The sequence below is a fragment of the Podarcis gaigeae genome (genome assembly GCF_964106915.1).
Source record: "Podarcis gaigeae genome assembly, chromosome: 10".
NCBI lineage: Eukaryota > Metazoa > Chordata > Lepidosauria > Squamata > Lacertidae > Podarcis > Podarcis gaigeae.
Genome location: NC_139686.1, coordinates 17695088 through 17706410, shown reverse-complemented (window position 1 = coordinate 17706410; position 11323 = coordinate 17695088). Strand labels below are relative to the sequence as shown.

General features: G+C 39.8%; 2 protein-coding genes across 10 annotated transcripts in view; both read left to right on the top strand.

Annotated features, from left to right (window-relative positions):
* Window positions 1-11323, top strand: part of LOC310826186 (tigger transposable element-derived protein 1-like) — a 1677490-nt gene that overhangs the window by 438591 nt on the left and 1227576 nt on the right. The window lies entirely within an intron of this gene.
* CACNA1C (calcium voltage-gated channel subunit alpha1 C) overlaps window positions 1-11323 on the top strand; it is a gene marked incomplete at its 5' end in the record, with an annotated part of 442620 nt that overhangs the window by 340410 nt on the left and 90887 nt on the right. For 5 of the 9 annotated variants that reach the window (XM_083699782.1, XM_083699785.1, XM_083699783.1 and 2 more), the window contains 5 exons: window positions 49-181; window positions 2576-2705; window positions 7000-7059; window positions 7201-7260; window positions 10760-10866. In XM_083699782.1, the coding sequence (XP_083555908.1) occupies window positions 49-181; window positions 2576-2705; window positions 7000-7059; window positions 7201-7260; window positions 10760-10866 (490 nt within the window). The remainder of the gene's footprint in view (window positions 1-48; window positions 182-2575; window positions 2706-6999; window positions 7060-7200; window positions 7261-10759; window positions 10867-11323) is intronic. The other 4 variants (XM_083699784.1, XM_083699786.1, XM_083699790.1 and 1 more) reach the window with 2 other exon arrangements.

The following is an 11323-nucleotide window of genomic DNA, read 5'->3' as shown; positions in this document are numbered from 1 at the left end:
CCTTTTTCTGATTAATAGTATTTAAAAAGTATAAACTTTGCCTTTCAGGAGAAGAGGAGGAGGAAGAGCCTGAGATGCCTGTTGGGCCTCGTCCACGCCCAATGTCCGAATTGCACCTCAAGGAAAAAGCTGTGCCAATGCCAGAAGCCAGTGCTTTTTTCATCTTCAGCCCCAGCAACAGGTATTTTGAGGTGGCTGTTTTGTTGTTACATTTGCTAACCATGAATAGCAGATCCAAAGTCATACTTCCATAGTAGTCTGAAAAGCATGTGTTTTGTGGTGTCCTTATTCTTTAGGATAAATCTTTTCCATGCAAACCCACTGGAAATCTTCATGCTGTAGAGAAATGTCTTTCACTTGCATGAGTCTGGAAGACTTTTTATAAGAAGCAAATCATGAGGAAGATTTTGGAAATATGTAAAAGAAAAAACAAACTTACTAGTTAATAGGAACTGGGCATGCTAGTTTTCTACATGGTGGGAATATTTTGCACGGAAAAGGATTTGTTGTTGTTGTTGTTGTTGTTACCTGCCCTTCAGCAGATCTCAGGGCTGGTTGTAACAATTTAAAATTTAGTATTAAAAACAGTTTAAGCAATTAACAGTCACAGGAATAGTGTGGGTCCTGAAAATACACAGGAGCTCCCATCCACAGTCTGAAGTGGTATAGCCCAGGCACAGGTTTGCACCTGCCATGAAAACAAGGCCTATGAAAACAAGGGTGGATATCAAAAATTACTTAACTTATTTTATCTCGATGTCTGAAGGATAAGATTGTACTTCCAACCCTGAAAAAGATCATGAATGAAATATTAGAAGAACGGGAAAACTCCAGAATCATGGAAAGAGGCTTTAATAACTTTAATACCGAAGCAGGAGCAGATTTGACCAATATTAAAAACTATAGACCAATTTCATTATTAAATTCGGATTATAAGATTTTTACAGGAATGACCGCTCCCCGCTTAAAACGGGGGGCGCCCTTTGCGTGGACGCGTGCAGCCCCTAGATCTGGAGCGGCTCCAACAGCATAGGCTTGGCTTTGCCTTCCCTCAGGTGGGATACCTGGAGGTCCCCGCCTACCTCAGTCAGTTGTCCAATCCCACCTGGGGGAAGCGTTGCCAAGGAGACCAGGCCAGGTAGGGGAGGGATTACCTGCCCACACAATAGAGGGAGGATCTTACCTGGGAATATTAGCAAACACACTTAAAAATTTTTTGATTAGAAGAATCAACGATGGCCAGGCTGGCTTCCTGCCGGGAAGACAATTATATAACAACGCAAGTAATCGACCTATTAGAATATTTGGAAATGAAACCGAATAAAAGAACAGCTATGTTATTAGTGGAGGCCGAAAAGGCTTTTGACAATGTTTCATGGGATTTTCTACTGAAATCTATTGAGGTAATGAAATTAGGTAATAAAATAAGTTGTGGAATCAAAGCAATTTACAGCAACCTGAAAGCCAAATTAATTATAAATAACGAAATAACGGAAACATTTAATATTGAAAAAGGCACCAGACAAGCCTGCCCATTATTGCCTCTTTTGTTTATCACCATATTATAAACATTATTAATAGCTATAAGGCAGGGATGTCCAACAGGTCGATCGTGATCTACTGGTAGATCCCCACAAGGTTTTGGTAGATTGCGATTGATCACTGACTCCTTTTCCTTAAGGTAAAGGTAAAGGGACCCCTGACCGTTAGGTCCAGTCGCAGACAACTCTGGGGTTGCAGTGCTCATCTCGCTTTATTGGCCAAAGGAGCCAGCGTACAGCTTCCGGGTCATGTGGCCAGCATGATTAGGCAGCTTCTGGTGAACCAGAGCAGCGCACGGAATTGCCGTTTACCTTCCCGCCGGAGCAGTACCTATTTATCTACTTGCACTTTTGGGCGTGCTTTCAAACTGCTAGGTTGGCAGGAGCTGGGATGGGATGGCAATGGGAGCTCACCCCGACATGGGAACTCGAACTGTTGACCTTCTGATTGGCAAGCCCTAGGCCCAGTGGTTTAGACCACAGCGCCACCCGCATCCCTCCTTTTCCTTACTGTCGCTAAAACTGACTCCTGCCACGCCCCCTCACTCCGCCCTCCATTGTTGTATGATCTCTGGAAGGGAAGGTGGAGCTTTCTCTGTGCTGCTGTTTTGATCCATGGCGACGTTTTTGTGATTGACCCCTTTGTCCCATGCCTTTAACCCCCCAGAAATGGATCTCCCCCCCAAAAAAGGTTTTTTTTAAAAAAAAACCAGGGCTTTCCACCTATCTAAAAAAAGTTCAGCAACTTTGAGCTGAACCCCCCAAAAACGGGGATAGATCACTGCTAGTTTTTAATTCTGAAAGTAGATAACAGTCTCTTGAGAGTTGGCCACCGCTGGTATAAGGAATGAACCCAAAATAAAAGGTATCAATTTGGGTAACAGATATTATAAACTAAAAGGTTTTTAAGGTTATTAAGTGATATTATTTGATTTATGTAGTGGTTATTAATGCATGTGTCTGTTATCTATGTATTTATTTGTATATTTGAAATAAAAAATAATACAAAAAAGATTCTCTCTCTCTCTCTGCAGGTTTCGGGTCCACTGCCACCGCATTGTTAATGATAACGTTTTCACCAACTTGATCCTCTTTTTCATCTTACTCAGCAGCATCTCTCTGGCAGCTGAGGACCCTGTTCGACATACCTCCGTTCGGAATCAAGTATGCCTCCCACCTTTCCTTGATCCTTCACAACTTGTTGAGAATGATGTTCAGCAGCCAGTTGAGGAAAACCTATCCAATCCCCACCACTGCCTGCACTAGCTTCATATTTGTACAGATAAATATAGCTACATCAGTCCATGCTATTGCAGGCTGCACCCCAAATTCATTGATAAATCTCTACATTTAGAATGAATTACACAGTTGAAGCTCTCACATTTTGACTTGCCATGATTTTATGTGGTTTCTGGCATTTGGAGTTTGTTTGGGCAAGATTTATGTGGTGGAAGGGAAGCAAGGAAATGAATAAATGAACAAATGGCACAGAAATGGCAAGCGGTGGCAGGGGGTGCAGGAATTTTGTAGAGCACTATAGCAAATTGTGAAGGCACTAAATACCGTACTTTTTCGTGTATAACACGCCCCCGTGTATAACTCGCCCCCTATTTTGGGGGACTCAAAATTAAGAAAATGGCGGGGAATCCCCAAAAGTTGTTGAACTTTTTTGAGGGAAGATTGCACAGAAATATATACAGCAACCTTTCCTCTGTCCCATCACCAAAACCAGCAGCAAATGGACCATCCAATTGCTGCAGAGACAACAAATCAACAACAGCCCTTGCAGCCGACACCAATGACAATCTCCAACTCACGGCAGCAACCTATCCCACGGCCCCACAATGCACTACCCATGTATAAGATGACCTCTAATTTTGAACATGATTTTGGAATAAAAAAACATAGTTTTATACATGGAAAAGTACGGTACCCATATTCTGGTTACTAGAAGCTGCGCTACTTAGTTCAGATACTTCAGTATATACTTACTACCAGGCACGCGGAGTTGGGCCCAACACTGGGGGGGGGGGCTGAAGCCTCTTCCTCCCCCTATAGCTGGCGCCCCTGCTTACTACATATTTCTTTAAGGGTGCATCCAAATTGACACTCATAACCTGCTTCTAGCAATTCCTGGTTAATCTGCCATTTAAGAGTTTTCAGGTTGAAAAACTTTTCTGTGACTGGTCTGTATATATTTTTCCCCTGCCCCTTCTTCATTTTTGTGTTTGTTTTTAAATAAATGGTGAATTTGTGTCATCTTCATGTCACCTATTGATCCAGTCACCTTGTTAATATCTATTTTTTTGTAAACAGATTAAGTGCAGGAGGAAAAAGTACAAATGAATGGAATAATCTTAAACAATTTTGTTAATGTCCTCATAAATACGTAACTACATTACAGATTTCTTTTGGTTTTATACTACCATGTCCCCCCCCCCAAAAAAAAATAATTCTTGAAACTGTTGTTTACTGATGGTTCTGAGGATCTTAGTAGAGACTATTACATCATTTGTGATGTAGATATCCCCAGAGCATTTCTAGGTCATGAGACCTAGTAATTTGTTTGTAGGGTGCGGGGAGGGACAAAGAAATCTGAAGTAGATTAGACTGGCCTCAACCAGGGCCAGAGACTTTTCAGCCCTGGCCCCAGTCTGGTGGAACGCTCTGTCGCAAGAGACCAGGACCCTATAGGATTTGACATTTTTCTGCAGGGCCTGCAAGACAGAGCTGTGCTGCTGGGCCTTTGGTCTGGGCCCAGTCTGACCCTCTTCTTTCTATGGGACCCTGTATGAAAGTGGCCTCCTTGGCTCTTTCAATCGACCCATTCTGAGTTATGCAGGACCTTACTTTAGGTCCAAAAAAGTAAAAGAAAATATTGAGTTTACACTGTTTACAGCGGGGAGTCAGACATGAGATTCAAAAAAGCCCGCTTTGAATTCAGTCTGCAAAAATGTAATCAATATGATTCAGGAAGTATACGGTATGTTAATGTTTCTCTAACTGGGCTTTGGGAGGCATAACATGAAGATAGTTTTTTTTTGCATTTGATATATCATATGCTACATTATTAGGGAATTTTGAATAAAATGGTAAAAGCCTAAGAAATGTTATTTAGTGGCCTAATATTAGTGCTCAGAAACTGCAGATACAATCATGCACATAGCTTAATAAATGTAAGCATTTAAAACATCAGTTCTATTCCCACTTGCTTGGGAGTAAACCTAACTCAGTGGGACATCTGAATAAATATGCATAAGAACAGGCTGCAAGATTTTCCTCACCAGTAAGCATAGTGCTCTCCACTGAAGCAAACTTAAAAACTATCTTTTAAAAGTAGAATAGCACAATATGATGTTTGGGTAACTGTATTGCTAAATAAGCCAGGTTGTAAACTAAAAAGCTCCCGGTGTTTTTGTGTTACATAGAAGCTGAATCAAAATAATAAACTTTAGGTTAAAGGAAATATATCTCTTAACAGGACTATCAGAACTGGAGATGAGGGAACAAAACATCTTTTCACAAAATATTTGGATCCTCCCCAAAATTTGCATGAAATACCCTTACCCCACTTCAGCAATCCCTTTATGAAAGTACAAAATGCAGACCTGAAGAATAAAAGAAAAAAATGAAAGAAGAAAAAGAGATTCATTAATTGTCATACCAGTCCAGGGGATAGAAAACAGCTGTGAACCAAATATGACCAGAGTGTTAAACTGGACGCATTGGGATTGCTGGATCTGGGTACAGTTGTTAGAGGTCATCAGTGAATGTGCCCCATAGGAATCCAGTTGTACAATCAGCATTACCTAACATCCACACAAAAAACCTTCCAATTTAATTATTGGAAGTAAATTAAAGTTGCATTAGAAAACATCTTGTCCTTTGAATGATTATTCACATTTTTTAAATTACAAACCAGCAAGGAGTTCCACTTGGGCTCCATTCCCCAAGTTCTTAATATGGAGTTGTTTTGAAGTAGTACTGCATCAGATGCCATAGGAGTAATACAGATTGCAATGCTGGTGAATTAGACTGACTAGAGATTTTCATCCTATATACGTAAACTTTTTTAAATGTTGTAAATTATTTGCATTGTCAGGCATTTAACTTTTTACCTTTTGCACATTCAGTGAAGGAACAAAACAGGCTAGCTTTTTATCTTATTTAGAGACAGTAATTAATAAAGGGCTGTCATACATTTGTTTAGGCATGACAATCGAAAAATCATGGTCTTTTGGGGTCTTCTTCAAAAACGCTCAACAACTGCTTTTTACTTTTTGAAATATGGCAGCCCTAAATTAATAACTATTCTATTAGTTTAACAAAGTAGCTTCAGACTTACATGGCACTATACTAAACTGAACCTCAATTCACTCATCTTTAATTGCATTGGCACAGAAATGGGCACATAAAGTTTAAATTTGGGGTGAAAGATCAATTGAGTGACCCAACATTTCTTTCTGCCTTGGTTAACAATGACCACCTAAAGTACCTTTACACATGTTCTGTCCAATGGGCTTTTCATTTGTGAAGTGATGAAGTTTCTGTACTTCTCTAGAGACAATAACTCTGTAAGGCTTAATCAAACTTAACAGTGGAGTTAAGCCATGAGGAACACAATCACAAATTGTACTTCTAACAATGTAGTTAACAGTATTCAGGGAACAGAAGATTTTACTCTAACACAGAGCTCTTTTGGCATTCTCATTTGCATAATGTTGAGTAGCAGCCCCACTATAACTCCTGGTCAGTTCAGATGGAGTCAGGATGAATCTTGTAGCCCAATCTTACCCATGTTTACTCAGAAGTGAGTCTCACTGGTTTGAATGGCAAGTATGCTTGGGATTGTAAACCTGATAAAATGAAAGAAAATATTTCAAGAGATGGTTCTCTGAACATTGTCTTACAGCAACATAGGCTCGATCAATAACTCTTGGACTTTTTTGTTCTACAGAGGTGAAACATAAAGTACTTACTATACTCTTATTGACCCTGAGAACATGATACAATTGAATAAATGAACTAGCGGACACTGCAAAGCAGTTTGAAAACACATTTTCTATTTATCTGCAATAGGTACTCCTACTGTAATAGGTACTTGATCGAAACTTGAGCAAAAAGTGTTAATAGGGAAAGGAGTTGCACATGTTCTGCCAGAAATCAAGTATATTTATATTTTCTGCTTGGAGTTTATTTTGGGAAATGTTATAAATTTCTGTTGTTTGACAGGCAAAATAGTGAAAAAAGAAACATGCCATTTAAACGTGCTGCTTGTAGCCTGATCATTGCCTTCACCAAGAAGTGTTTGTAAGCCAGCTCCTCCCTGTGTCCCCTTCCTCCTCATCCCCTCCAACTGAAACAGTTGTGCTTTCTGATTTTGAATTGTGTTTTGCTTTTGCAGTGGTCACTCACAGATCTCCACTCCCCCTGCCCCTTATTCCCTTTTGTTTTACAGATTCTCTTTTATTTTGATATATTTTTTACTGTCATTTTCACCATTGAAATTGCTCTGAAGGTAAAGTCCCCATCTTCTCTTCCATTATCTTCTCACTCATGAGCCCACTAGTTCTCTGCTGCTATTTGTCGCTAACACACACGCCTGTTTTTGTCTTGGCCACGCTCAGTAACCACTAACCCAACTGTGCTTATTTTTCAGATCCTAGGCAATGCAGATTATGTCTTCACTAGTATCTTTACATTAGAAATTATTCTTAAGGTAACCAATCTGAGCAATACACTTCTCTCTCTTGCTTTTGCTTTGTCTTTTGTACCGCTTTAAATCCCTAGTGTGATTTTCACAGACAGGCCATACTTCCTAGCTCAGCAGTAACTGTATGTGCTTTCAAAAATGGTTCCGTTTTAATATTAAAGTCCCATTGGTTCATATAATTGTTTAGTCCCTTGCCATGTATAATTAACCCCAAAAAGGTCTTATGGCATGGAACACAATATGTATTCACCACTGTAGCCAGTAATACCTGCTTATCCCAGTGGAAAAAGATGACTTTTTCTGGTGAGTCTTCCTTGTGCAGAACTTACACAAAACAATATGTCTTACAAGAAACATACTGTATAGGACATAAATAGTCCCTTCTCTCACTGCAGACTGTTTGGCATCCGTACTATTTTGTGCTCTTCTGTTTTAAGTGGGAATGGGTAGCAGAATATCTACACAACACTATAGGCCTACCAACGTATGGCATTCCTAGCCAAAATTTGTGCACCTCAAATGAATGGTGATCCACTAATGTTTGCCTGGAACTACAAAAATGGGAGGGAGGAATTACCAAGTTCCTGGCAAGCCAGTTAATAGCTGGTGAGCTGCATTCAGTTCTAGATTGGTCAGGCCCTTAATGGAGGAACAGAGGAAAGCTGGTCACTAAGAGTCAAATTACACATTACATCCCCAATTGCTTCTTTTCCTAGGGAAAACACCTTCAGGAATGGGGAATTTTCCACAGAAAAGCAGGAAGGGGGCATTTAACCCTTACCCTGCCTGCTACTTTTCTACTGCAATGTATGATATATATATCCTTGCAAATACTCCTTTGGGTCCTTGCATGAGGGTGAAGTGGTTTGGAGTGTTGCACTGGTAAACTACTCCTTCCCCACCCGCCACCACAGTTTCTCTGCAGTAATTCACCTAAGACTCCTCTATGATGTTACATGTGCTTCTTAGTGACCATAATATGGAACCTTTAAACCTTTAAACCTAGAGAAAATAGCATTGAGTTGCTTCTGTTGCCACTCACTGTATGTGGCAATTCCCTAATCCACTCAGACATTTTAGTACCTACTGGTTAAATTGTGAAGTTGGAACTTAACTTTAGAGTCTGCTTCTCAAAAAGACCTGTTCCTTAAATGCATAATTTACTTTTCAAGTCTATTCTGCCTCATTTCAGTTAATAATTGCACCTGTGTGATTTCTCGCAGGGTGACACCTAACCCAAGAGGCTACTTGACAATACACCAAAACATTCAGATACAAAGTAGACTGCAGAGAAAATAAATATAAGCTCTCTTACACTTTGCATTCATTTAATATTTTAAAGAATAACTAAGGGACACTTTGTCTTTCTTAATGTATAGGTGTACCCATTAAATTTGGACATAGATCTACAAACAGCAAAGAAGAATATCATACTCCTCATTCCTTCCACTAATTTACATAGGCACTGTTCAAACACTTACTAGTCTGGGCATAACTACACATTAATTGTTAATATTAAATGCAAATCATGACTGGGAAGGAAAAGGTTAAACCTTCCCACCCCATGTGCTGAAAATCCCCTTGCCACTTTGTATTGATTAAAAAATTTGAGATGACACAGTACCCAATACAAATTGAATTGCGTCATTAGGCCTTCTCCTATCACATATGTACATTCACTGTGTCAGTACTGACTATACAAACACAATTAACTATGGAAAGGTCATACGTGTATAAAACACATTCCCCAATTGCAAGTTGCCTATTTATCCTACAGGGATTAGATTATCAACTTCCATGCTTTTTTCTAAATATACCAGTTAATTGTAAAGAAAAATTCCAATGGCAATACTGCCTTAAACAAAAGCTGCAACCAAGTTATGCAGCAATTTGCTATGTCAATGAATTTCTTGGCAGGGATAGATAAACACACCTTGTATGGTACTGAAACTCAACAGAGCTTCCCATTCTGATTTCAATGGTGTCTCCTCCTTTCCTTTAAGATTGCCATGCAAAATCAAGCCCTAAGAAGCATCTTTACTACCTTTGTTATGGCAAGAACCCCCCTTCCCCCAACCAACTATATATTTTTGTATAAATTCTACTCAAAGAGCAGAGTTTATACTTCCTTTCTAATTTCTGTCTGATAGATCAGTAGTCAGTTCTTCCTAATGTGATTTGGTTTTTGATGACTTTATATTTAATTTATTTCCTACCCCACCAGCACAACTTTGATAAGAACTGGCTGGAAATTGCTAGGCTTTCTGGCCTGAAAATACCCTGGGTTTGTTGCAGGAATTCAGGAATGCAGCAAAAGTGGTTGGTTCTTCACATTCCAATGAGTGTTCTTGTATGACCATTCTTATTTCTCATGTGTATATTCAAACATAAGGGGTCACACTGAAGTCTGTTTTGCAGGTAATGTTTTCCTTATTGCAATCAGTCATGGCTTTCTATATATTTCTAGCTATATCTTTATATATGAACAATAAACTTACTCAACAAACTAACTGTTGGGTCTTTTGGGTTTGCCATGGTCCAATAGATAAATGCAAAATAAGCAGACAAAAAAGCCAGGGATACAGCTACTTCCAGTTACCAAATCATCATTTCCAGTTACCAAATGAAGAGGGGATTCAGGAATGTAATTGCTACAGTTATAGTTTCTGTGCATGTCTTTACCTGCTGAAGCATACATAAGGAAGAATATGACTTTTTGCTCTCTAGAGGAAAATGTTACTTGAAAAAGCTATCATTGGAGAGCTCAGTTCTGATATGATCTAGATAACACTTCTCAACCACTATTTTAAGTGTTCCAAAACTGGGACAGGTTGCAAATTTTGCTTCAGACCCACCTCAGTTATCACTGTTTGTAAATTCCAGTGTGGAGATCCTTTTTTTTTTTTTTTTGCAGGCAGGTGGTAGCCTTTGTGATACTAGTATTAAGAGAAGTAATCTAATTTGTATTGAACTATATTGACAAAACTATAATAGTAAGACAGGAACAGGGATTTAATACTCAATTCAGCCTGAATGAGTAATGCTTTTAAAAAATGACAGCCTTGCTAAAAACTGCTAGGTCATAGATCTAGTAGGCCTCTCTTGGGAAAGAGTTTCACAGTGATGGGGCCACTGTGAAAAAAACCCCTTTATCTTGCTATCATTAGTCTAACTTCCACCAAAGAAAGTACATAGAGGAAGATAAAAGTAAATGATAATATGTGGAGCTGCTTACATGGGAGAATGTAATTTCCAGTCTATGTAATTTTCAATATGCAATGTAACAACCAAGGGCTGGACACTATTTGCAACCTTTCCTTACCTATGTTCCCCCCCCCCCAAAAAAAACCCCCTATCTCTTCTTTTCACCTCTTTTTTAATGGAACTTTGCACCTTGCACTGTTCTGCAGTGTTACATTACTCCTTCCTCTGCCTGCTCTAAGCAAGAACTTGTGGCAAGCGCTAACAGCAAAGTTTGTTTGTGTCTCCATGTGATTGCCTGCAGATGACTGCTTATGGAGCTTTCCTTCACAAAGGCTCCTTCTGCAGGAACTACTTCAACATCCTGGACCTGCTGGTGGTTAGCGTTTCTCTCATCTCCTTTGGGATCCAGTGAGTGAGCTATTTTCAGCTGGGAAAATCTAGTGTTTATAAAGAGTGGGGAAGAGGATATGGAACGAAGGGGAAAGTCAATAAAAAAGGGAAACAGACACACCTCACTAGGGAGGATGTTCTACAACTACATCACTGAAAAGGGCTTGTCTCGGGGCAACACCAACCAGGCAGCCCCCAGTGGCAGCAGCACCAACAAGGCCCTGTCTGCCAGTCATAGGTTCCTAGTTGGTGGATGTTGAGGAAAGCACTCTTTTAGGTACTTGAGTCCCAAGCTGTCTAGTTCCTTGAATATGACCCAGTAGCTCAGTAGCAGAGCTTTCAGGACAGGTGACACATGGACCCATCATGTTGCCCCAATTACCAATCTAGCGCCAAATGCTGCACTAGCTGCAGCCTCTAATCTTCAAGGGCAACTCTAAGTAGAGTGCATTACAGTAGTCCAGGCAGGAGGTCA